The sequence below is a fragment of the Bombyx mandarina genome, chromosome 01, assembly GCF_030267445.1.
Source record: "Bombyx mandarina strain Sakado chromosome 01, ASM3026744v2".
In the NCBI taxonomy this organism is placed as follows: domain Eukaryota; kingdom Metazoa; phylum Arthropoda; class Insecta; order Lepidoptera; family Bombycidae; genus Bombyx; species Bombyx mandarina.
The window spans coordinates 8282711-8310693 of NC_143208.1; the positions used below are offsets into that span (position 1 = coordinate 8282711).

General features: G+C 34.5%; 1 protein-coding gene and 1 long non-coding RNA gene across 3 annotated transcripts in view; both read left to right on the plus strand.

Moving 5' to 3' along the window:
* Positions 1-27983, plus strand: part of LOC149503485 (uncharacterized) — a 222868-nt gene that overhangs the window by 192465 nt on the left and 2420 nt on the right. The window lies entirely within an intron of this gene.
* On the plus strand, positions 121-27891 carry LOC114244541 (putative fatty acyl-CoA reductase CG5065). 2 transcript variants are annotated; one of them, XM_089728698.1, is made up of 9 exons: positions 121-756; positions 2068-2159; positions 20102-20301; positions 20385-20693; positions 21140-21335; positions 22495-22693; positions 23660-23899; positions 24065-24322; positions 24404-27891. In XM_089728698.1, the coding sequence occupies exons 3-9, from the start codon at positions 20104-20106 to the stop codon at positions 24558-24560; spliced, it is 1557 nt and encodes a 518-aa protein (XP_089584824.1). In that variant the 5' UTR covers positions 121-756; positions 2068-2159; positions 20102-20103; the 3' UTR covers positions 24561-27891. The 2 variants fall into 2 exon arrangements, with proteins under 2 accessions (XP_089584824.1, XP_028032196.2); XM_028176395.2 differs by lacking the exon at positions 2068-2159 and having other exon boundaries at positions 122-756.

Genomic DNA, 27983 nt, shown 5'->3' on the forward strand with positions numbered 1-27983 from the left:
ACAACCAACGTCCAAGCCTCGCATGAGACAGAACTCATGAAAAGGCAAAGGGGGAAATTGAAGCATTTAGTGCGGCACATCTCTCCCGTCACCTTCAAACATTTCAAGACAGCAATAACATGCGAAATTTAATGAAATGTTCCAATTTTTATGATTTAGAACTCAATCTTTGTCTTTTAATTTCTAATGAACTGGGATGTTGTGAAATCAACAAATTGCGATTGACAGACATTTATCACAATACGCCTTACTAGGTAAAATTCGGTACATTTTGTAAGTACTCGTATGAATCAGGAAAAGGCAGGCAGCGGCTTGGCTCTGCTTCTGGCATTGCTGAAGTCCATGGGCGACGGTAACCACTCACCATCAGGCGGGCCGTGTGCTTTTCTGCCTACAAAGGCCATAAAATAATAATAATAATAATATGTAAAAATATTTGAATCTATATACTTAATGGGTTTATTTTCCTAACGCCTTACCTACCTACACCTATTTCTCAAAGACACAAAAAGTAATTTCAAGTACAGCAGCTACTCCGCCCCGCGTTCCCATTTAGAGTACACAATCGCAATACATCTGATAATACCCCCTATGACAATTGTACTCCACCTCGTATACAATCTTATACGGCCACTTTTACTTACTGCAGGCTCCACCGGCTTTATCCATTCAGTCGGCTACAGGCTGTGCGCGCGCAGGTTTGTTTGCAATCGCCACGCAACCTTTACACGCAACGCGCTAAGCAAAATCAAAACAGTAAGTGTGTATTTTTTTTTGTATCTCTATTTCATTTACGTAACCATCTCGCCTGATAGTTTAACGATACGAAAACAATAAATATCTCTGGAACGTTCCTTTTTTTTCTTTTCAAAAGATAGTAGGTAGGTACAAAGCAATGCTTCGTTCAACTTTCTCGTTTTATAATCTCGTTGAATGTGTAGTAAATGTTACTTTATAAATTGTATCATGATCATTTTACCGACCTTCGATACTCGTACACCTTACAAAACTCTACTTAGGTATATCAGATACGATATGAAATTCTAGTTCTTAAAGCGATGATGCTTTACTTACTACTTATTTAAAAAAAACTCCGACTTATAGAAGCGACGGAGTTTGTTTAAACTTATGTATTAATACTTATTTTGATCCTTACGAAAACTTTTTAATTTTTATTTTCTTTGGCGAGGGCTTGTGTTATCATAAATATATATATGGTCATCAATAGAACATTATGTTAAGTAAGAGTATTAAATCGAAATTTGCAAAAAATAAAATAAAACAAAGGTTAACCTATATACAAAGGAGTTTAAACAAGAAGAAAAAGAGCTTACTTTTACAGTTCGGTTGTATTTATTATTAAATAGATTACTTTTTGTTGAAATTATAAACGCAAAGCGAATGAACCTTTGTATACAATTTTAAACTGAAGTATTTTTATAATATATCCGTATGGACATATTACATGTATTGTATTTAATTGTGTATTCAAATTTAAAATTATTGATAACTATTGCGAAATTTATATTCTTATAGAAGCTTAGTTAATGTATTTGAAATGATAAAGCACTTAACACATCTTTTTCGCAAAAAGCTCCAATATATACACGATGCCTAGTTAATCAGATACAAATAATTGTGTAATACCTACAATTTTGAGGTGGTAAAACACACACAAACGTCCAAATGATAGAAGACTAGCTCTAACGGTAATAAAAAATCGATCTTTCATCAGTTTAATGAAATTAATTGATAAATTCAAACTTCGGAAATAAAATTTTAATCATTTTACACGTATAAATCGATTTTTTTACTTTTTAAATATGCAATATTTTTGAGCGATTCACATGCTATGTCGGCATAACTACTACGTCGCATATTTTACACATTTTACATACTTCTTCTTTGTTCACTTTTCGGTGGGAACCACCCTTTTCAATTTCTTTGAGAAAATAAAAATTAATAATGATATTAATATTTCAGATCAAAAAACAATAGTTGAAAATATACCATTACAAGCATTTAAATATATTTTATTTTTACGTTTTTTTTTGCATTCTTCCGCAGTAAATATAGCCCGTGCTATAATTTCCCAAATAAAGAAAGGTGGTAAAGATACGAGGAGGAATCAAAAAGCAGTGAGAACAACATACTCCTTGGTAAGAAAAAAAAATACTGGCAGGCATAGCTCAGATACATATTTGTAATAGTAAGAAAAAATCTTCGATTCTCTTTTGTTTTTTTCTGAATGTAGTCATTTGTTTGCTTCGTGTCGGAACGTGTTCTCGAAAATGGAGAAAAACGAAGTGCGAGCCGCTATTAAATACCTCTGTATAAAAAAGTTAACGACCCAAGATATTCATTGCGATTTGGAGGCAACGTTAGGAGAGTCGGCTCTGCCGTATTCCACTATCGGAAGATGGGCCTCTCAATTTCGAGTAGGGAGAACGAGCACGAAAGACGAAATCGTTGCGGTCGTCCATCGACGTCAGTCACCCAAGAAAATGTTGTGAAAGTCGAGAAAATTGTATTGAGCGATTGAAGGGCTACCATCCGATACTTAATACAAGAAACGGGCATTTCATATGGAAGTATTCAATCCATATTGAAGCAATCTTTGAATATAAGAAAAGTCTCCGCAACATGGGAGCCAAGAATGTTAACCGACAGTCAGAACCAAAATCAACTTGACAATTCGAAGATATTGTTGAACAAGTTTTAAGAAGATTCTTAATATTTTGGAACTCAGAAGGAATATTGTTGATTGATTACCTGGAGCGTGGAACCACTATTACAGGCCAATATTATGCAGTTTTAATTTTCAAGTTGAGAAATACCCATCAAAAAAAGGAGAGGGAAACTTCGAAGGGGCGTGCTGTTGTGTGTCATCACGAAAATGCACCCGCGCACAGGTCGGCAGTTGCAATGGCTGCCATTCAGCAAGCTGGCTTCGAATTGGTTGACCATCCCCCTTATTCACTAGGTCTGGTGCCTAGCAATTTTTACCTATTCCCCAAATTGAAAGAATACTTAAGGGGAAACAGGTACGAAGATGATAACGAAGTGATGGATGCCATAGAGAGCTTTTTGCAGGATCAAGACAGAACTCTTTTTTTAAGCGGTTGAAGCCTTGCAAAAGCGCTGGACTCGGTGTGTAGAAAAAGAAAGTATTAAGTTATCAATAGCCATTATGTTCTATCTCATTATCACTACTTTTTGATTCTCCTAGTAGAAACAATTCCATTTTACACGCATTCACTCTACATAATGCAATATATACAAAGAATAAATAGAAATAATAAAGTTTTACTGCAATTATTTTTTTAAATAGAGACAGCGGAACTAATTTTCTATTCAGTTCGTTAATTTATAAATTATATGTTAATCCACTCTTAATAACCAACCTGCAGTTGTTACGGTATTCTTTCCGCATTTTGATCATCTTATCTACAGTGTCCATCTTAATAATACTTAAGTTATAGGTGTTTTTAATAAGGCCCATTGAAAGTGGCAAATAACACTTGGTGTTGGGTCCAAAAAGAATAAAAAAAAAAAAAAATAAGGCCCATTTTATCATTCTCACGACACCATCTCTTCAAGTTACAGCTTCCTCTTATCCCTTCCTTCAGTCGCAAAAATGTTTTTCACTGAAGTTTTTAAATTTTTGAATTTTCCTACTAAGTGTATGAAAATTAATATCAAAAATTGAAATTTTATAAACTGTACTAACACAATACAAAAAATTGTAATTACATTAGAATTAAAAATAAATTTAAATATCGCCATTAGGTATTATTATATTATAGTATTATTATTATTATTATGTGTATTAAACACTGCCTCGCCTGAGTAGACGGCAGGACACACTCCGGCGAGGTGGTCAAGAATCAGCCGGAGCGTTAGGGACTATTAGGCGAGAATCCGGCGAACTAGAGGGGCATTGTCCAGCAAGACTGCTTTTTGCATTTGGGCCACCACCGACTTTCTCTTGAAACCAAGCCTCTCGAGATGTTTTGAGAGGCTTTTAGGGACCAAACCATTCACCAATACAACTACCGGGATTATTTCTGTAGATTAGTGTAGATACCACCCTCGCCATGTCGGTCACCTCGTGCGACATGTCCAAATATTTGGTCTTGTTATCTGCCTCGGCCCGCACGAGGTTCTCGTGGTAGTGGATGGTGATATCCACCAGAAATACCCGAGACTCCATCTGGTCCATCAACACGATATCAGGCTTATTCGCAAGAATAGTCCTGTCCGTGATGATGGGCCGGTCCCAGTAGAGCTTGGCGCGGTCGTTTTCGAGTACGGCGTCCGGCTGGTACTTATAATACGGTAGCCGCTGTTCGATGAGGCCATACTTAAGGGCGAGCTCGTGGTGGATGATTCTGGCTGCTTAGTTATGTCTGTGCAAGTACTCAGTGTTAGCAAGCATAGAAGTATTATTATTATGTGTATTAAACACTGCCTCGCCTGAGAAGACGGCAGGACACACTCCGGCGAGGTGGGTAACAATCGGCCGGAGCGTTAGGGACTATTGGGCGAGAAACCGGCGAACAATACCTACGGGCATTGTCCAGCAAGACTGCTTTTTGTTATTATTATTATTATGCACCGTTATAGGTATCAGAAACACTTAGCCGAAGTGATTATTTTTGCGATGTATTGACATCTTGGAGAAAAGAGTAAGTAAAAAAAGCATGTAACAGCAGCTACCCTCAAAAATAAAGAGATCACATTATGGTGTGTAGAAATATAATGTGAAAAAATAAACCATTTCGAAATAACAATATTTGCATTTAGAATATTTTGAGAATATTATAGATAGCTGCTCTTTGAATTACAATTAAGAGTATTCCTAGCAAGACTATAACGTCATAGATTGAAAACCTATTATTTTACTATTTAGATCGACTTTAAGAACACTAATAATTATGACACTTACTGCGTTTATTAGTTTATGTAATTATAAATTCTTCTTCTAATAAATACAGGCAATTATCATCAATATTGTTGAAAATCATTTTTCTAAATAGCGAAATGCAGCTATTTTTATATATAGGATTTATTACGTAAACCTGTAGTGTCCTGGCCATCAGTAAGATCTAATTATCAATCATTAATCTAGTTTTCTGTTGATTTTTTAAAATTTGTAAAAAATAAATACTGCACTGTAAACATTTTCAAGAAACAAACAATTGTGCGTAAACATATTATGAACAAAAAAAAAAAATATAAACATTCCTCGTCCAATTTGGGCCAAATATAAAAACAATATATTTTCTTAATACACATATGCGTATGCATAAGCTGTGCGTATTGCAGCTTATGAAAACAAAGACAAAAGACCCTACAAGGTCCAAGTGTCAAGTTAATATTTGCCATTCAAGACAATATAGATACTAAATGACTGAATAGTCTACTATATAGGTCTATGGAATAGTCACTTAGTCTGACATAAAATATCACCATAACGATTAGATCTATGAAGAATTCCAAATAATAAAAAAGTATTGAGTCATTAAAATCAAACGACTTTTTCATGGTAGGAAAATATGATAAAAAAAATCATGTAGGTTATGAAATTAATGACTATCGCAATAATCGAAACTTACCACAGATTACAAATGTGAAATATTTTATGGGTGTGTTGCCATATCAAAATGTCTATCATAAATCAATTTTGTTTTAATTTTAGAAAAAACTTGTATGCGGATTTTCCATTTATTATTCCATTCCATTTGTATTTGGGACATCTTAGCATATATTTTCATAACATAATTTACATAAAAATGTATTCGATATGTTAAAATTGTTGCGCTCTCACTATCGTGGTAGAGGGCTTGGCATCGGAGGTACGCAACAGAGGCGCAAGCTTCAGGGCCACAATAAAAGTTAAGAACGAGAATTTAAGTCAACGTTTAATTGAACCATGGTCTTGAATCGATCGAAATTAACGACTTAATTAGAGTCATTAGCGCCCAAAACAAAAATCAGATTAATATTCAGATAAACATTAAAATAGAAATCCACTCACCGACAAAAGATAGCTAGGTATGTAGGTGAACACGAAAAAGCGAATTCACGCGTAAAATTATATAATAAGTGCTATTCTTATTTAAGTTTTTAATATATGTATGTATGTATATATTTCTTTAAAACAAGCATAATGAAAATCTAAACTGTAGGTATCAAGTTTTAAAAAAATATTATGAAAATTTAATATTATAGGAAATTTTGTGATTATTTACTATTGCAAAGATTATCTTCTACAAGTTAAATTTAGTTTGTAAGTATTTAATTCTTACGTAATTTCAATGCGTCAAGCATTTCTGAGCAAAACTATGACTTAGATATTCGTAGTGTGTAGGTATCACTGGTGGAGAAATAAAAAAGGTAGTGGAGACTTCTTACGCTAAATTGTAAAACAGTTCAGTTACTAGATATTGTAGTTGTTTTGTTTAAATTACTTGCTATTTTCTTTTCAAAACAATTGTAGATGAGGGCTTAAAATAATGTTGCCTATTTTATAAATTGCAATATATAGGTATCATATTTGGGTTCTTATATTGCATGTCACTACTTTGTGAAATTTATTCGATTCGCTTTCATCGTATAAAAATTCAATTTACATCCAAGCGAATTGTTCTGCTACGCTTTCGGCTGTGATTAGAAATCAGAACATATTTGGCTTATTATACAAAATTTAGTATGAAAGATCAGATTTAAATAATAACGTGTGTTAACATCCAAACGCAAAACAGCTCAAAATTTTTAGCACTTCACATCAATGACTTTAAATTGCAAAATACCGACATTACGATACGCAACTCAAGTCATTCAGTAGGTCAATACAAACAACTATGACGTAGTTACATATAATAAATTCGGTTTTAGACTCGAGTGATACTCTGGCATGTTTGACAAGGCTGCTACGCATATCCTGGATAGAAAGCTGAATTAAGGCATCTCTATACCACGAGAACTAAGCATCATCACATGACTTCCAACTTCCTCCGTGGAATAACTGATATAATTCAGAAAAAAAACCTACTATCTTGAACGGAATGCATGGGTGCATACGCCCACAGTGCGCTTTCAGATAGGTAGATATTTCCCATTATCTTTCTATTTGGTTCTGGAATCGACTACTCCAGGTTGTTGTTGAGCGTAGCGGTATGTCCATCTTCAAACGATGTTCAAAGAGTTTTAAGCGGTAGAAGTAGAAGTAAGGTTCAACATCCACATACCTATGGTCCCATATACCCGCCGTGCGGGTGGGAACCGGCGATTTTATCATGTGGGGGAAAAAAGCGGTACCAAGAAACTTAGTTTTGTCGCCTCTGGAATGGCTTATCTCAGCGAGCGACCTTGACCGCTCAATATACCGCAGGCAGTTCGTTCGCTTCCTTCGAAAAAAAATATCAAGATATAGACCTAACCGTTGATAGAGCTAATTTCGAAATCATAGTCTCGGACGGTATACGTTGCTCAATACTCAACATCGAGCTGCTTGCGAGTAAATTGTAATTCGCCAGAAAGTCACGAGGTCACGACCCTCAGTACCGCAGCATACGATGCGTAAATGAGACATCAGCGTTTACATCACTTATTTAATCTCCGACCGTGTTTGCCCACCGAAGCTGTAAAGCATTTCAAACGTCAGAGTTTTGACTCATATCAACGACACGACAAAAAATATTAAATCTTGTTGTCCTCGAACTTTTAAGATCTGCCTCTACTTCCTCATTATCTTTCTTTTGTATAATTCTTTTGTATATGTTACTGGTGGTAGGACCTCTTGTGAGTCCGCACGGGTAGGTACCACCGCCCTGCCTATTTCTGCCGTGAAGCAGTAATGCGTTTCGGTTTGAAGGGTGGGGCAGCCGTTGTGACTATACTGAGACCTTACAACTTATATCTCAAGGTGGGTGGCGCATTTACGTTGTAGATGTCTATGGGCTCCAGTAACCACTTAACAACCGGTGAGCTGTGAGCTCGTCCACCCATCTAAGCAATAAAAAAAAATTTAAAAAATATATATTATAATATGTATTTTCGATATTGTTGTCTGATCGGCCGAAACATAATTTTAGGGTACTAATAATGCGATCAAGATTGCTAGCGCTGACGAGAATCGCGATCACTGCGTCACGTGCTCGTGCCTTCACGAATTATATTCTCAAAGTCGCCATAGCCGACATAGTCTTGTTGTCGATTTAAATTTACTATAGAAAAGAGTCCATCATCTAATTTTTCAACTTCGCTTTTTTTATTGCACTTGTAGGCTGATGAGCATACGGCCCACCTGATGGTAAGTGGTTACCGTCGGCCATGGACTTCGGCAATGCCAGCGGCACAGCCAAGCCGCTGCCTACCGTTAAGTACTCTCCACAACCCTCGTTTCAAGAAGGACATATCATAGGGCCCGGGCAACACCGTGGAGGGGAGGTCATTCCAAAGTCGGATGGTACGTGACAAAAAATATTCTACATCATCCTCTCAAAAAATTATTTCTTAGTCTTTTCACTAAATTCTGTACCGATTATAATAGCTGTAATAGCTGTATTATGCACTTTATTAATACTATATATGGCCAATGCAAAAATATCGCAAAACAAAGCTACGTTCTTTCATTCGCAAATGGAATAATATTTGCCAATTTATTTTACCACTAACTAAACCTCGTTAACCTTTAAGGTGATGAAATTATTTATTTAACAGTTAGCATAGAAAATAAACTACTTACAGTCAATTCGATAAACCATTCATTGAAAATACTTGAAACGTCATGTTAATTGAAATTTTCATTCTGATAGGGAGGCAAGGACAAAAGAAGATTTGTGGTATGAGCAATATGTTGTTATGTTAATATGGCCTTGTTCTATTGTCTCGTCTGTGTATGTTTCTGATACTCATAAGAAATGAGGGCATCTTTTGCTACTAGGAAATTAGAACGTTGAATGTAAAACTTTTATTTGTATCCACCCCGATAAATGAAAATGGTTTATAAAAAAAACAGCTATATAGCTTAAACTGTTAAAAGTTACAATTACCTGAAGGATATAGTTATCGATTAATGTGATTTAATAATATACATTACGAAAATGCCACTAAGTGCACAGTTGTTTGCGGTGAGACGAGTGGAGAAACGTGATCTTACGAGTAAGTAGTAAGCACTCTGACATTTCATTTAGGGCTACCATTAATTCATGTTAGATCGCGAAAAAAATAAGACGGTTACTTTTACTTTATTCAACTTATTGATCACTACATAGTATAAAACAAAGTCGCTTTCTCTGTCCCTATATCCCTATGTATGCTTAAATCTTAAAAACTACGCAACGGATTTTGATGCGATTTTTTTTAATAGATAGAGTGATTGAAGAGGAAGGTTTATGTGTATAATAACGTCCATTAAATAGTGGAGAAATCAATAATAAATTACAGTTTCCGAAGCGAAGCGAGGGCGGGTCGCTAGTTTTATTATAATCTGCATCTCTTTATCTATTATCTTTTTGTAAATTCATTATTAGGTTGTGATGAAACTTGGTAAATTTACTGTGGGTACTGCAGCTAAAGTTAATATCATAGCACCATATAAATAAGAGAGGTGGCGCGCGAGTAGTTTCAAGAACTCGATGCTTTTCATAGATTTAGTGATAGTAACATCGGGGCCTGTCGCTTTACTAGTAAATTATAAATGCCAAAGTGTCATAGGTTATTTATTTAAATAAAGTTACGTCATGATTCTCCGCGAGCCCTACGTAGTGCATAGGGTTTCTCGCAATTAATCTAAGCACAAATCCTCATTAAATTTCGAAGAAAAGAAAGTGGCAATACAGGTAGACAATTTAACATATTTTATTAATATTCTGTTTAAGTATCTACCGACAGAGTCACCCACTGACTATTTATGATTACCTATTAATGACTTTAATTAGCACCCTGATTTGCTAATAGCCGGCCTACCATTTCCATGGAACGTAGGAACTTTTGTGTTTAGTAACTCTTAGTAGGTACACTTTGCCTAGTCTTCGCCATACTTCTCATAATTATACACAATCTCATTATTATTTAACACACAAATGTTTTTTATTCCATGAGAATTGCCACGAATAGTTTTAACAATAGATATAAATATAAGATTCAACAATTCATTCTTTAGATATGAAAATATATTTGTACGGATTTTTTTTTATTTAAAGTAGGAAATCATCAAACCATGAACACGCTCTTTTTGGTTTTGTTTCGCCTTGGAATAAATTAAGATGTGAATTATTCAAATCATTTCGCAATGAGCATTAGAAATCTGACAACTTCCACACACGGCAATTCAGTTTAAATTTTGTAAGTAAGCCACTGACAGAATTTGATTATTTTTTTTGCACTGTATTACATAAATCATAAAAGAAAATATTTTAATAAACAATCAATAATTTTTTATGTAATGAAATTCTATGCGGATTCTGTATTCTATAAATATCTATTTCTATATTTATTCGTGTTTCCCTAGTACTAGACGTCTTGACGAGCTCTTGGCGTATTAGATAATTGTCAGAGCCTGTAGAAATCACTGTGACTGCTCCATGACTAATGCTTCACATCAGAGCGCTTGACCTATCATCGTGGAATCAATCGCGGACATTTGTTAGGTATATATTTCTTTTGAACAACTAGCGCATACCCACGAGCGATATACCATACCACAATATATCGCATTGCTTAATACGAGTACACCGAACTTGTTTACTTCAATGATTGTGCATGCTAATCTTGAAGAAGGATGAATGAATTTGAACATAATCCACTTATAGGCTGCTTAAAGATATCCCTGGTCTTCAATTATTTAGTTTAAACTTGATTAAATTTGTAGGCGAAACTAAAAAAAATAATTTTAATGGAATTAGTGAGATGATTATTGCTTGCGTTTTTAAAACGGCGATCATGTGGTAAAAAATACAACTCAAATATGTTTTTTTAAAGAAGTTATATAAGTTTTTGTTTTTAACAACCTATTTACGATTTTAAACCGGTTTACATATTTATTCATACACTAACAATGAAGAATAATGGAATCAGTGAGATGATTATTGCTTGCGTTAAAAACGCAAATACGCACGCAAACTGTGATCATGTGGTAAAAAATACAAACTCAAATATGTTTGTGTATAGAATTTATATATTTTTTTGTTTTTAACAACCTATTTACGATTTTAAACCGGTTTACACATTTATTCATACAGTAACAATGAAGATACCACACCAGCTTGTATCTCTAGGCTCTACCACTCGCTTCATGTAACTGAATAACGGGCGTGTTTGTAGATTGTAGTCAAATTTCAAAGCTAAAGCAAGCCTAATACTAAACGTCCAACGACATTGTAGTATCTATCTATGCCGTGGGTCGATCATTGCGCAGAGACCAATTTTCCATAGCAGTTAACTAGGTAGTTAGCATTGGTTCACAAACGACCTACACGATGAAGAAATAGCATCGCGGTTTCGTAACGCAATCAAATCAAATCGATCTTTATTTTTCAACACAGTAACAGTAAGGCTTCATTTAATAATTTCCACTATAAACTCGAAATGTTATTGAAGTTGAAGAAAAATCGTATCATCATTCATCATTATCCTGCCCTTCTCCCAGTCACCTGGGGTCGGCGCAACATTTTTTTCTCCTTCCATACTCTTCTATCATATACCATTTCTTCGCTCACTCCCCTCTTACCTATATCGTCTTTCACACAATCTATCAATTTCTTCGTAGGTCTACCTCTTCCTCTATATCCTTCCACATTCATAGTTAACACTCTCTTACCAACCTCATTTTCATTTCGTCTCATCACATGTCTATACCATCCCAAACGCGCACTCCTCAGCTTCTCTGTTACAGGTGCCACTTTCAGACTTAAAGAAAAATCGTATATCATACAAAAATTATTCTTGCCGAACAGTTATGAATTCAACTAAATATATTATTATTTAGACTGTAAATTCTAACAATGAAGTAAATGCCAGAGTATATCTATTTATGTACTGGGCGTTCCATAGGTTAAAACCAAAAAATATACGGTGTAAATAAAATGAGAAAGCTAAAATACATATTGCAAACTCAAACATTTTATGCACATTTTGCCAGTTCAAGATTACTATAAAACGTGACTAGAACTTACCTGTTTTAAATAGTACATTTACAATGAATCTAAATAAAATAAAGTCAACATTGGTAACATTGAACTCGTGGTCTCCGAGTTCAAGGTCGAATTATACGTCGTAAAGCATTGACATGAACTGCAGTGCCATGCATTGCGATGTCGTAAGAACCATGTTACGGCAACTTTACGAACAACTTTATAACAATATAAATAGTAGTTGGAGTGTGTATTGCGTCATAAAATCATGAAACTGTAAAGTGAATTATAATTCTCATGATTATAATTATATGAGCTACGCTGCACATAAATAGAAGTAATTATTCTAGCCATAACATTTTATTAGGCAACATTATCTCACAAATGTAATTAATAGTGTAAAATCGGACGAAATAAATTTTTGCTCAGGGTTTTTTGGATAACGTAAATTATAAAAATAATTTTAATTAAATTACGATATTTTTTTCGAACTTACTGCAAAAAGTTTAATTACATACCACACACCACTCTTGTCTGGGTAATTAACTAGTGTTTGTAAATGGTATCTACACAAATTTCGTGTATTCTTATGTTCCTCTCGTGTGATAATATTGAAAATAAAAAATAAATATACATAATAACATTAATTTCACCTTTAGCTATCTATTTATATAGGGTCAAGGGTCCTAGTTTGCTCTTTAGCTGGGCTTTTAATATATATTATATTGATAATAAAATATACACAAATCAGTCGCAAAATCCCGTAAGTACAGGGAATCTTAGTTTAGAGCCAACCGTGTGTGATTTATCCTCGATTATTTATTTAATTTATTTATTTATGTAATGTAATGTAATCCTACAACATAAATTTATCCAACTACCAGTGGTCTCGTTAATATGAAAAAATGCATACGTATCAAAGACCGATAAAAATACTGGGATGATGATATTACTTAGACCTAATATCCTAATAATAAAAAAAAGATTATTTTTATATTAATTCGGCTTGTAATTATAGGCTGTTTTTTAAGTTCTACGATTCTACGATACATTCTATATTCTACAATAAACCCGTTTGTCGCTTTTTAGGACACCCGCGGGAAGTGATCGGATGATGGCATTCTTTATGGCACGCCAATGCCAAACAGCGAGCATAAATATATTAGTGTTCTCGTCTCATTCCAACAATTGGCTTCATTAGCGAATATCCAAAATATCCTAAACATATGTATCTAGGTCTGGTCTAGGTATCTGAGGAATTGTTTGAGATTATCCCCTCATCTCCTTTTTATCATCGCACCTCCCGCCATCGGAGCAGAGTTCATCCATATCATCTGGAACCGCTGCGTTCATCGACAGTCCGTTTCCAGAGGTCTTTTTTGCCACGTACCATCCGGCTATGGAATGAGCTCCCCTCCACGGTGTTTCCTGAGCGCTTTGACATGTCCTTCTTTAAAAAAGGCTTGTGGAGAGTATTAAGCGGTAGGCAGCGGCTTGGCTCTGCCCCTGGCATTGCTGAAGTCCATGGGCGACGGTAACCACTCACCATCAGGTGGGCCGTATGCTCGTCTGCCTGCAAGGGCAATAAAACTAAAAAAAGGTTGAGCACTGGCACTGTATATAAATTTTAAGAATGTAGGTACCTAATTTAATTTTTTTTTAACTCTACCCAAAATCGGTTTAGAAAAATTGCATGTGTTATTTTTTTGCTAACATTCAAACTTCTGTTTAACTAGATCAATAACATTCAAATTGCAAAATAAAATATCTACGTGAAAGTAATGAAACTATATACCTACCTACCCGTTACTTTATTTTTGGTAACAAACTTTCAACGTCACAAGAGCAACGAAACTTTCTATTTCAATAATGATGATGTTGATTCTCAAACTACCTGGTAGATTTATTGATCGCTGGGCTTGAAATGTACAATCTCAAAAATAATTATAATGGCCACTCGAGATAACAAAAAGGTTTATTATTCGACCAGTCGATTTCACATTTTTATCCTTGGTCGAATATTTTCCTATACAGTTACGTGATTACGTTAGCTTCACAGTAACAATTAAATTACGTTCTCGACAACATTGTATGAGTTACACACAACTTATTAACTCCATGCACATAACCCATTCGAATATTTTTTTACACAGTTACGTGATTACGTAAGCTTCACAGTACCAATTAAATTAAGTTCTCGACAACATAGTGTGAGCTACACACAACCGAGATGAATTATTATTGTTATGTATATTTTAATGTATATTGTTGCTCCATAAAATGTACATACCAAATTTTATGACTAAAAAATAGAACGCGTACGAAATTGGCAATTTTGAATTTTAAAACATTTCTAGCCCTCAGCATACCAGAACGAAGGTTGATTTCGCTGAGGGTTCATCTCAAAATCTCACTTATATTTCTATTATTTAATATTACATGTTATTATATAACTAGTATGATCAACTTTCAACCGTGCTGTCTTTTTACAGCTACAAAAATATTAGACAGGATTAGATATTATACTCTGGAGAATTACGTGTTTTTTGGTATGCGGTCATGACAGCACGGACAGCAAGTAAATGTTAGGATCATGCGACAAACTTAATCAGCCGATAAATAGGACGCGCATGAATTTATACTTGACATCCCTAGGATCCACATTATAATTTCTGCGTTACATTAAAAGTAAAATATCTGTACGAACTCAAAATTTAACACAGACTGAAGCTATTTGTATACCACGCACACAAATAGGTGAAATAACATTGCCTGGATTTTCTTCCAACATTTTCCGTTTCTTTATGGTATCTTAGACGTGTGGTTTCATGAACACCATAAAACTTTCGAATGCTATTAATTTATACTTCGCTATGCTTATTTCGGATGGAATATAAATTAAGGGTTTTCATCCAACAGTTGAAACATTAATAAATATTTTTTGTATGAAACTACTAATTAGGTTTCTTTTATGTTTTTATAGTGATCAACATTGTTGATACCATATCACTGTTTCGGCTTAATATACCGAATTTGGGACACACTTTATAAGAAAAACGCAGTTAAAAGCTATAAACATCGTTACATCACTCACGAAATAATTGTCGAAAAATATTAAATTGTCCGTCACTAATGCTCTACGAATAAATAATAAGTCTATTTATTCGTAGCTAATACTGCCCTAAATTAGTAAAAACTGGTAAAGTAGCAGATGGTTGCATACTTTTAAAATTATACTCCTTTTGAAACCAAGAGAAATTTGGCTGAGTGAATCTCATGAATTACAACTGACTTCAACAAAAACGATCTTCGAATCTTTTCACTTGTTCCTTAGTTTCGATATGCTAATTGATAACGAAATAGTGATCTATATTCAATACATAAAGCATTATGAGGCTCAACAACAGCTTTGTGGATTATAAATTACGTACCTTAGATTTTGATAGAATTAAAAAAAAATCATCTATTGAAATCACCTAATCGCAGCCTTCTTAAATTGAAGAGTACTTTTAAATGATAGATAAATTAAGTTGATGTAAGCGCAAAAATATCTAAGTTTTGTAAGCTGTAGTGACCTACACAAAACTAAATTAATTCAGGTATGGTAGCCTTGTGGTATGGTAGCTATGACTATGGTATGACTGCAGATGTGCGTAACATGGGTAACGTTACTATTAATACAAGTAAAACATTGTATTGCTGATTAAGTGTGTATTATTTTAATTTCAATACAAAACGGATTTCATTATGGTTAACGGAAATTCACCAAAACTTATGAATGCCAAATGTTTTTACGTATATTGAATTTTGATAGGTACAAACTAATAGTTTTTTTTCGCGGATCTGTTTTTGTTAAGCATTATCGCATTGACTTGTGAACACTTAAATTGATCATTTGTATTGTATTGTAAAGGTCACATTAAAATATCTTCATAGCCACGCTTAGTAGCTCATTACCCTGCTACTGTACTGCTTGGTCTTAGATCAATACCCGGATAGTCAATATCATCGTTAGGATATTTGACTTCCGGACCAAGATATGATTCCAAGAATCATGTAAGACTCGTGACCTTGAAAGGATGTCATAGATAGAGTAACATCAGTATCGGTAAGGTATGACAATCGTCGAACACAGGTGAAGTACGTTACTATGAATCTTTAGAAATAGAAAGCGTGATCTTTGGTCTACTTTCACTGTGTTGACTATTCCGAAAAACATGTAGTCGTTATCGTAGTGCTTTTAGACTACAAAATGTGATTCAAAGTTTAATCTTAGAAATGAAGGTGGTAGAACGTCTTGTGAGTAGTAGTGTAGTGTACTCACGGGTAGGTACCATCATCCTGATTATTTCTGCCGTAAAGCAGCAATGCGTTTCGGTTTGAAGGGTAGGGCAACCGTTGAACTGTACTGTAAAAACTGAAACTTTAGATTAGAACTCGGGTCTCACGGTGGGTAGAGGCATTTATATTGTAGATGTCTAAGGGCTCCGGTAACCACTTAAAATCAGGTGGGCCGTAAGCTCATCCACCCACCTAAGCAATAAATAAAAAAATTAAACTGAAAATGAGCTCACAAATCATAATTTTCTAATCGATTACGTACCTTCCAATTACCTACAGTTTTATGTATTACTAGCTTTTGCCCACGACTCCGTTCACGTGGAATAGTTACTTTGGTATTTAAACCCCTATTTTGAAACATTCTTTATTGGTGTTCCACTTGTATTGGCCTTACCGTGATGTTATATGTTAAATAGCCTATAGCCTTCCTCAATAAATGGGCTATCTACACTGAAAGAATTTTTCAAATCGGACCAGTAGTTCCTGACATTACAGTTCAGCGCGTTCAAACAAACAAACTCCTCAGCTTTATAATAATAGTATAGATTAGTACCACTGTTCGTGAAATGATCGAAATTCGGCCATAATTAGTGACACCTGAAAATGTATATTCATCATCATTTGAGTTTTTAAATATTTTCTTGCACTATCGAGTTTCTAAATAAATTAGTTTCAAAAGAAAAAAAATCCGTCACTGACCGTCAATAGCGTCAAAAAATTAAAAAAAATGATTCGTAACTTTACCATAGACTAGTTCAATGGTCCATTCGACTGTTCATGATAATGATAGTTTAAATATGCTTCCTGATTATGTATGTAATAGTTACGCAGAACCTTTATTTAGCGGCGTGACACAGGTACCTACGCTAAACTGAGCATTTTTTTTTTCAATACTTTTGTTATACCTCAAATATGTATTTAATTGGATTCTTTATGAGGCACTAATTACATAATCTGTAATATTGATTTTAATTTTTTTTTAATACAGAATTACATAATAATATTCATAATGATTAAAAAACACTCCAATACAACTACTGTATAAATATAGTGTAAGAGGTTATATCCTATATCTACTATCGGAATTAAGATTCTGAATGCAGAGTAAAAAAAATTACATTATGAATTTCTACACACATAACTCTTTAAACTTAACATAACTCTTTATTAGGAATAAACTAGACGATGAGCTTTGCTCGGTTCTGTTTTTTTTGTTGATAAATTGTGTTTATTTAGAAATTATACTTAAATACGAATTACATATTGACAAAATGTTGAAATATTCCAAGATCGTTTAGGCATTTTTAAGTGAACACGTGAGTTAAAAAAAAAACAAGTAATATAAATAAACAATTCATTTTCTTGGTCTAACCTTAAACCAAACACTCATTGGCTTGGGTGGCTCAACAACGCCATCTGCTGAAATAGCTTTGATATTATTGTGTCTTTAAAGCAGTTAGTTGCTCTCAATTATGAAAAATCGTATTATTATTCTCCAATAGATGTCGGGAAGAGTCATAGAGTTAATTATCGATATAGTTGATTATTGAAAACACGAATAAAACAACATTTTCTGAAAATAAATCGTAGCTAGATCGATTTATCGCCCCCGAAATCCCCTGTATACTAAATTTTATAAAAATCGTTGGAGCGGTTTTTGAGGTTCAGATTATATAATATATTATTATAACTAGTCAGGTCATAAGTATTGTCACACGGTAAAAACTTTTCTTTTAGAATGCTGGCCACAAAAAAGTTTATTGAATTCGAATTTCGAATTGTTCATGAAAATAAAAATGTATACTTTTAGAATTTTACTCATTTTTAAATATGGAGTGGACGCTTAAAGAAGACCGTGTTGCAGTTATTGCGTTGCATCGTTGCGGTTACGCGCCAATTCAAATTTTTAACATACTGAAAATTTTGAATATAACCAAAAGATTCGTTTATCGTACCATCAAACGATACAATGAAGACTCTAGTGTAGATGACAGGTCAAGAAGTGGTCGCCCTCGGTCTGCTAGGACTCCAGCAGTGATAAAAGCTGTGAAGGCGCGAATTCAAAGAAATCCCAAACGTAAGCAGAAACTGTTGGCCCTTCAGATGGGGTTAAGCAGAACCACGGTGAAAAGGGTGTTAAATGAAGACTTAGGGCTTCGGGCATATCGAAGAAAAACAGGACATCGTTTGAATGCTCGTCTAATAGACCTGAGACTGAAGAGATGCCGTGCTTTGTTGAAGCGGTACGCGGGAAAAAAATATCGGGAAATTCTTTTTTCGGATGAAAAAATTTTTACCGTAGAAGAGAGCTACAACAAACAAAATGATAAGGTGTACGCATACAGTAGTGAAGAAGCGAGCAACCGTATTCCGCGTGTCCAACGAGGTCATTTTCCATCCTCGCTCATGGTATGGTTGGGAGTTTCTTATTGGGGCTTAACAGAGGTACATTTTTGTGAGAAAGGTGTGAAAACGAATGCAGTTGTGTATCAAAATACAGTCCTGACGAACCTTGTGGAACCTGTTTCTCATACCATGTTCAATAACAGGCACTGGGTACTCCAACAAGATTCGGCGCCAGCTCATAGAGCGAAGAGCACACAAGACTGGTTGGCGGCGCGTGAAATCGACTTCATCCGGCACGAAGACTGGCCCTCCTCCAGTCCAGATTTGAATCCGTTAGATTACAAGATATGGCAACACTTGGAGGAAAAGGCATGCTCAAAGCCTCATCCCAATTTGGAGTCACTCAAGACATCCTTGATTAAGGCAGCCGCCGATATTGACATGGACCTCGTTCGTGCTGCGATAGACGACTAGCCGCGCAGATTGAAGGCCTGTATTCAAAATCACGGAGGTCATTTTGAATAAACTTTAGTGTCATAAGAATCTATGTTTTGTTAAGTTCATTTTGGTATATGAATGGTTACATAATGAATAAACTTGTTTCAATTATTTTACATTAAACATGTGACAGAATTTATGACCTGACTAGGTATATACAAGAATTGCTCGTTTAAAGGTATAAGATAAGATATAAATACAAAATAAGCATCAAAAACCGACCGTGTTAGACCAACATAACCTTAAGTTAAACCATGATTTTCATTGTAGATGACGCCATTGACGTTGTTCACATATACTATATAGACACCGGTAACCACTCAATACCCGGTGTGCTGTGAGCTCGTTCATCCGTCTACGCAATAAAAAAGAAAATTAATAAGTAGTAGCAGATACACTTTTTGATTATAAATATTATTATTCTACTGTATTTGTTAGAATCTTATTAGTTACACAATTTCTTATGAAAAATATTATTCTTCCTTTTCTCCTTATTCTTATGAAAGCTTAATCATAACTCACAACTTTTGCCTTTATTGCATCATGTTGTGACAACTCTTGTATGTGTCCTTTCGCGTATAAATTAATGTTTTTTTTTTTGGATTGTTAATCTTCGTATCAACATTTTATTTATTTGAAAATAAGACTTCCTATAAGTTACTACTAACTCTACTTCGTATTTTTTATAAAAATTTGTGTTATATTTTAATGTTAAAAATAACACTAAAACGGAACCTATGCTATATAACAATTAATTAATGTTAATATTATTATAGGAATGTCGTCGGCTACCAGTGTGAGGGATTTCTACGCGGGCAAAAACATCCTAGTAACAGGCGGCACCGGCTTCATGGGAAAAGTTCTTGTGGAAAAACTATTGTATTCTGTACCAGAAATCGGTAATGTGTATATTCTAATGAGACCTAAGAAAGCGAAATCTGTAGCCCAACGACTCGAGGACTTGCAAAGACTACCGGTATGCAAATTCAATTAAATGCTTAATGTATTAAATACTATCAGTGTTTTTTCTTCTATTTGTTGAATTCGGGTTTTTTCCAGCTGTTTGATCGATTGAAAAATGAACGACCAAATGCCTTAAATAAAATTAAAGCAATACAAGGGGACGTTCTCTTTGAAGATTTTGGACTGTCTAATTTGGAGATTGAAAATTTATCCAAAGAAGTGACGGTCGTCTTTCACTTCGCCGCCACGTTGAGACTGGAGGCCCCTTTGAAAGATAATGTCAACATGAATACTTCTGGTACATTAAGAACGATCAAGGTGGCGAAGAAGTTAAAAAACCTTCAAATTTTTGTGCATCTTTCAACCGCTTTCTGCTATCCGGATTACGAAGTATTAGGAGAAAAGGTATTTTTTTTATATCTCGATTATAAAATTAAATAGCTCAGATATTGCTCGCGTGCCGTTTGACATAGGTAATGTTAATGGCGCTATACGCTTGCGTATGTTATTCTTTTATTACAATCTAGCTGATCCGGCAGACTTCGTAATGCCTCAAACGATAAATAAAAGACCTAAACTTTTGTATAAAATAAACTTAAAACAAAAAAAAGGAATCCGTCCGACGGGGGACACATCAAAGGAAAAACTAAATTGTTTTTATTTCCGAGCATTTTCATATTTATCTAAACCTTTTAAACCTTCTCTGGACTTCCACAAATAATTTAAGACCAAAATTAGCCAAATCGGTCCAGCCGTTCTCGAGTTTTAGCGAGACTAACGAACAGCAATTCATTTTTATATATATAGATAATTAATTACGTAAAATTATAGTGGTATTCGGTTAATTTCAGCTGTACGCACCACCGGCGAAACCAGAGCATGTAATGCGTTTGATAGAATGGCTCGACGATCGGCAACTCACACTATTGACACCATCCCTTTTAGGACCTCATCCGAATTGTTATACGTTTTCTAAAAGACTAGCAGAAAATGTAGTGGAACAAGCCTACAAGGATCTACCAATCGTGATAGCTCGCCCAAGCATAGGTATCTACTTGAAAAAAAATATACTTTGAGCGTTGCTCACAATCATAAAGCTCTTGCTGTAGGACAGTACTAGCTTAGGCCTAGAATAGTGCCAATCCATATCTACCCGTGAGTGTACTACGCAAAGCAACTTGTGTACTGTCCTGGCCAGTGTACTGTGATCGCCAACGTTAGTTTACTGGATGTAAGGCATTGTAAGTCTCCGCGGCTAGGTACCACCAACTTATTTGTGCTGCGAAGCAGTAATGCAGCTTGAAGAATGGGACCGCCGTTATGTAATATTAAAGTGACATTGACCTCGTGTATCAAAGCGAATGACAGTTGTGAATGTGATGCCTGCCTATTGGCTCTAGTAAGCACGTTATACCAGTGTGCTTGGTGCGAGTTTTTTAACGTTCTTGAAAGCTTTAAAGTTAACTCAAATTTGTATGAAGTTGAAGTTTTATAAGTCGTCGTGGCCTAAAGGATAAGACGTCCGGTGCATTCGTTGTTGCGATGCACCGGTGTTCGAATCCCGCAGGCGGGTACCAATTTTTCAAATGAAATACGTACTTAACATATGTTCACGATTGACTTCCCCGGTGAAGGAATAACATCGTGTAATAAAAATCAAACCCGCAAAATTATAATTTGCGTAATCACTGGTGGTAGGACCTATTGTGAGTCCGCACGGGTAGGTACCACCGCCCTGCCTATTTCTGCCGTGAAGCAGTAATGCGTTTCGGTTTGAAGGGTGGGGTAGCCGTTGTAACTATACTGAGACCTTAGAACTTATATCTCAAGGTGGGTGGCGCATTAACGTTGTAGATGTCTATGGGCTCCAGTAACCACTTAACACCAGGTGGGCTGTGAGCACGTCCAACCATATAAGCAATAAAAAAAAAAAAAAATTGCCTACGTTTGTCGCTAGTGGAGCTGTTCCGATTCCATACAAATTTGTGTTAACTTTTACGCTATCGAGAACGTTAAAAAACTCGCACTAAGCACAAAGGTGAACCAGGTGAGCCTCTTCACCCGTCTACAAAATAACCAAATCAAATCAAGGTCTTCAAAGAAATGTGGAACAATGTAATTGAAAAAATGTCAAGATTTGTTATTAACATCTTTTTACTTCGGATTACTACGATACTTTGGCGTGTTTTTTGTGTTTCCATTTCAGTGTGTCCATCATATTCGGAGCCGATGCCAGGTTGGGTTGACAACCTCAATGGACCAGTCGGAGTTATGATTGGAGCTGGCAAAGGAGTAATACGCACTATGCTCTGTGATGGCACCCTAAGCGCTCAAGTAATACCAGTAGACATAGCTATCAATGCAATAATAGCTATAGGAATGATTGAAGGAACAAAAAATGAAAAGTGAGTAGTGGCTCAAGGCTTTAAAGCCGCCCTCAAATTATTTCAAATGCCCATTAAATATTTTTATTAATAATTCTAATTTAAATTCCTCCTGAATAAAACTGATATATTAAAGATGGCAATCTGAGAGCAATTTATCGAAAAATTAAAAAAAATTTAATCAAAAAAATACCGCGATTTTCAAATCAATATTATGCAATAAATTGAACCAGCGAACAGATCCCAGGTAGTAATATAATCAACATTATATATTTTATATTTCGATAAGAACGCAATCACAATATAGTTAAGGGTAAAAAAACATGTCAAACTTTTATTACTTACTTAATTATTGAAAGAAAATGGGTCTTGCGAAATCGTGCCGACTGTTGTTCTTATAAATTCTTCAATCGATCGATCGCTTTTTTTCGAGAAGATTAACCAATCCTAAGTTAAGTGACAAGTTGTATATTTTAAACCTTAGAAGAATCATTATAATCAAAGTTATTAAAAGACGAAAACAAGATACCTCTCGTACTTCAGTTTTTAATTTTAAAAAGCATTGATGAGTAGGCGAGTACCTATTGATGTTGAGAATTTATCTTTGCCTCTACGCATCTCAACCTGAATGCCGCTAAACAAATTGAAACATTATGATCACATGAATCAATTTTAACTAATTTGGACCAAAATAAAGAGTTAGCTTGGCGTTTATTTTATAATTTTGTCTAAACGTTTGTCGTAACGATAATTAAGACTAATATATTATGAGACTTTTGTCCAGATATATAAAATAGCGTAATTTAAATTTATAAAAACCATAAGTTAGTGTAAATGGTGCCGCAATTAACACGCACAGCTAAAGCACCTAAAATTAATTAAGAAATTTAAGAATTGATCGCAACATCTCAATAAACACATATAAAACTAAACAATAAAATCGCATTAAATTTTTGCATCCCAAACCTATTCTGTACGAATTTTCAGATCATTAACAATCCCAGTTTACAATGTAAACATAGGCCACCAAAAACCCATGACTTGGGGGGATGTACTCACCGTCGCGAAAGATTACGGAAGGAAATATCCACTCTCTTGGCCGCTGTGGTATCCAAATGGAGATATAACCACCAACTACACACTTCATGAAATTCGCCGTATATTCTACCACCTTGTACCCGCCTATTGTATAGATTTCCTTCTCTTCCTAATGGGACAGAAACGATTGTAAGTACCCACTATTAAAAAGGCATTACAATTCTGTTAATTGCAATTACAAGTACCTAAATACAATTCGCTAACGTTGAACATTTTTTTTTAAAGTATTTCACACATCTGTCTTCTTCATTTTCGTTATCGCTATCAATACTTAAAACTATAATTCAATTTCAGCATGGTCAGAGTACAAGATCGAATCAGTCAGGGTTTACAAGTTTTGCAATATTTCACAATGCGGCCCTGGTCCTTCCCGTGTCCTAACTTTGACAGTATCCCATCAAAACTGAACGAAGAAGAGAGAATTATCTTTAAAGTAGACGTATCTGATGCTGATCCTGCTGAATATATGAAAAGGAGCGTCGAAGGTGGCAGAGTGTTCTGCTTAAAGGAAGATGTTACCAAAATACACCTCAACCGGTCATATCACAATTTGTAAGTAACTTAAATATGGTGATGTTAAATATTGAAATCTGAACTGTGATATTTTACGTAATATTATTTTCTTTGTTTCAGCCTCTTTGTAGTGCACTGGGTCTGCAAGATTCTATTTTGGCTTCTTATTTTGTCATTTGTTGCGGCTTATTTTGAACCTGTCAGATATGTATTATCGCAGGGCGAACCAGTGGTCAAATACCTTCCATTCGTAGCGTCGGCTGTATTTAAAAACTAAAGTATTGAATCTTCAAGTATTGAATCTTTTCATTTCAAAAGTTTAAGAATAAAAGAAGACTCATAGTTAACTGTTCTTGTGAATTTTTGGTATAATGACCAATCATTTAACGTATGTGACATTTTGTAGTTTTGAGTATCGAATTAACATTTAGTTCAAAAGCTTTGAAAACAATTCTTAAGATGGATCGATCTATCATTATTAATTATAATTATGCAATCTACGAAATCCGACCGCGTTTATTGTGTTCAGCTTTGAATATACATACGTATTTTTTCACATTAATATATTATTATGTACATCACCATAAAAACTTTCGACATGAACTTTTTACCTATGTGATTATGATAGGTTGCTTACTATCGTCGCAAAAACCTACGTCAGATAGGAAGAAGATTCTCGGTTTATCGGTTTTATTGTAAGAAAGTTAAGGAAGGCAAGACTTTTTGACTCGCGCGGTACCTTTATGCCGATGTCATACTTTTATGTGGTTTTGGTGTTGTGGTTAGTACCTATATAGTTTTTTATCACTGAGGGAGGGATATTCCGCTAAAAAAAGATTTCTTAAAATCCTAAATCATGGATTTTATAAATATGTAAAAAAAAATGTACAATGTAGGTATGTACTAAGAAAATTAGGTTAAGCTTAATTAGGTTAATTGAGTCGTCTATTATCAAAGGTGGCAATCTGTGCATTTGGACAAAAAAAATTTATTGATATGTCAATACAGATTGAGAGAGAGAGAGAGAGAGAGAATACACTTTATTGCACACCAAAACACAATTTACATTCAAAAAAACAATCAGAAAACAGATAAATTTGTACAATAGGCGGTCTTATCGCTAAAAGCGATCTCTTCCAGACAACCGTATAATTTATTGATTTGAATATAATCGTCTCCTTCAAAGAATACGGTTCAAAACATGCATTAAATAAAGGTTAATAGTTAACCTGTTATTTATCTAAGATGTCGTTCTGAAGAGTTTTGTGACTGCCAATGGAATACAAAGTCAATAATTCGTTTTTCTGATTTACCAATCATTGTCCAAAAGTCAGATTGCCGGCTTTGATAATAGTCGACTCAATTATGGTTTATTACAAAATCTAACCCAGAAAAGTCAATTTTCGTTCCCAGTATGACAAAAATCTTATGTACGGTCTACTTACTATAAACTTGTGTTCTGTTCTTGATCTTTATCGAGTTTTTATCGATGTTACACATTATTGAGTAATGTTCGTAGGTAATGACGATTTTTAATGCCATATCATGGGCATTGACTTTTTTTAATTGAAAAACCATATCGAGGACTGAAAATTTTAGATGCAAAATAATTTTTAATTATGTACTAACATTTTAATGAAATATATTTGTCCTCTAATATATTGATTAGCTTTGTTGGAACAGACAATTTCGTCTAAATATTTACTCTGTGTAAGACTCAAATGTCAATTTTGATAAAGGCCTTAAAATAATCAAAAAAAAAATAAACATTTTGTCCTGATATTATTGATAACCTCAACACTTTTCTAATTTCAATTACAGTCTAAGTCTGAAAGTAGTCATGACTTGAAATCTGTTAAGACAGTCTTGTTTATCAATGCGGTTTTTATCAATCCGAACATAGAATGAAGAGAAAAAAAATCAGTGAACGGGTGACATAGATGAAAGGAGCACCATGTCACAGGAAAAAATCTTTATGGCAATAGCTCAACTTTCTTGTGCCACTGGTGATATCCTGGTGACCTTGAAATGCGATAGTTTGTTCAGTTAATTGTTAAAAAACGGACTAGTGAATACTTATGACATTCTTAAATTAGTTTCTTAAATAGGTCTTTATTGTTATTTTATAAAACAAATATTAAAATTACAGAATTTTTTATCAATGCTGTCTGATTAATTCGTTCATGCGCCTTCTTTCTGCTTCTTTTTTAAGTATTAAAGTAAATTCACGTCACCATTAATTTATTGATATAAGATTTTTTGCGAGCAGAGGCATATACGTACATTTCCACTGAAAATAAACCATTTTCATTTAATATTAGAAGCATCAGCATAAAATATAGTGAATTAAAATTTATCAGTTTTAGGTAATTCCTGCTATTCACCTAGATTTAGAAATGTTTAAGTTTAGTGTTAATTACTTATCTACCTCTATATTTGAAGTTCAGCTTATGACCCCAGATACCTTAACATTTTTTCACATAACAAAGCGAAGATTTCATCAATATATAAATTAGTACAACCTACTGGCTAACTTAACGCGGCCTAGATACCTACCTACTTGTTGCATGTAAAATAAGAAACTAGCAAAAAAATTGTTATTTTTTCCTCCCGTATCATTTCATCGTGTTAAACAATATTACGGCAGTAATAAGAAGCGAAACTCATATTCCTAATACATCTGTCTTCGACTTTCAAACTACAAAACCGGGTCGGTTTGAATCACTACATTACATTCGCCACTTTCGTTCGCATTTATAAATCCTACTGGTGCTAGCAAGAAAAGTGCTTTACTGAATCTAATCCAGAAAAAAAAAATCGGAGAAGTCGTTAATATTTAAAATCCGGTGTTTATGTCCAATGCTTAGGTAGGACCTACTATCACTTATTTTTCTTTATTCCTACCTATTCTAGTAACCTCCAGGGGTTATACTAGATTCACAGAGCTAGGCTGTGTTTTATTGATCTGTAATTCGATCGTAAAATTTACAAGAATTTTAATTCGAACTGTGGTTTTCGTGCGATTTTTCCGGCTTATTTTTAATTCACTTTCAAATCAATTCAATAAAAATGTAGACTTTACAAGTTTTATCGGTAACGTATTTAAAGAAAGTGATTGACTGAATATTATCTCATATTAATTAATACCCAACTGACTACCGCGGTCGCTTAAGTAAGCCATCACAGGTTCAAAGCATCCAGGTTTTTTGGGTAACAATTTAATTTAAGGCATGGTTGTTGTGTAATTTTTACAAACGTTGCCGAGCAAAGAGTAGGAAATCTGGGAACAGCAGTTCGCTTACTGCGACGAGCGGTCAACCTAAGCACGGTCCACTAATCACCCAACAAATCTCCCTTCATACTGATTTCTCGAGTTCGCCCACACATCTCGTTCATGCGACAAGTCCTGCTAGCCAACCGCATTCTTCATTCCAAAGAAGAAAAACAAACAGTAATAATAATTTTGCAAATTATTCGTCTAATTTGTAGGTATGTTGTAATTAATATAGATTGGCTTGGGAAATATGAAATTGGATCGGTGGTGTATAAATATAGTTTTGTAACATTTTTCATGTTTTTTATTAAATAAAATGTGTTTGTAACATCAATGTTTTGACTGTTTATTCATGACTGGCTTTATGCTAATAACATCTAAGTAATGTCGTTCAACTAAATGGTCGCATACTTATAAATAATCTGG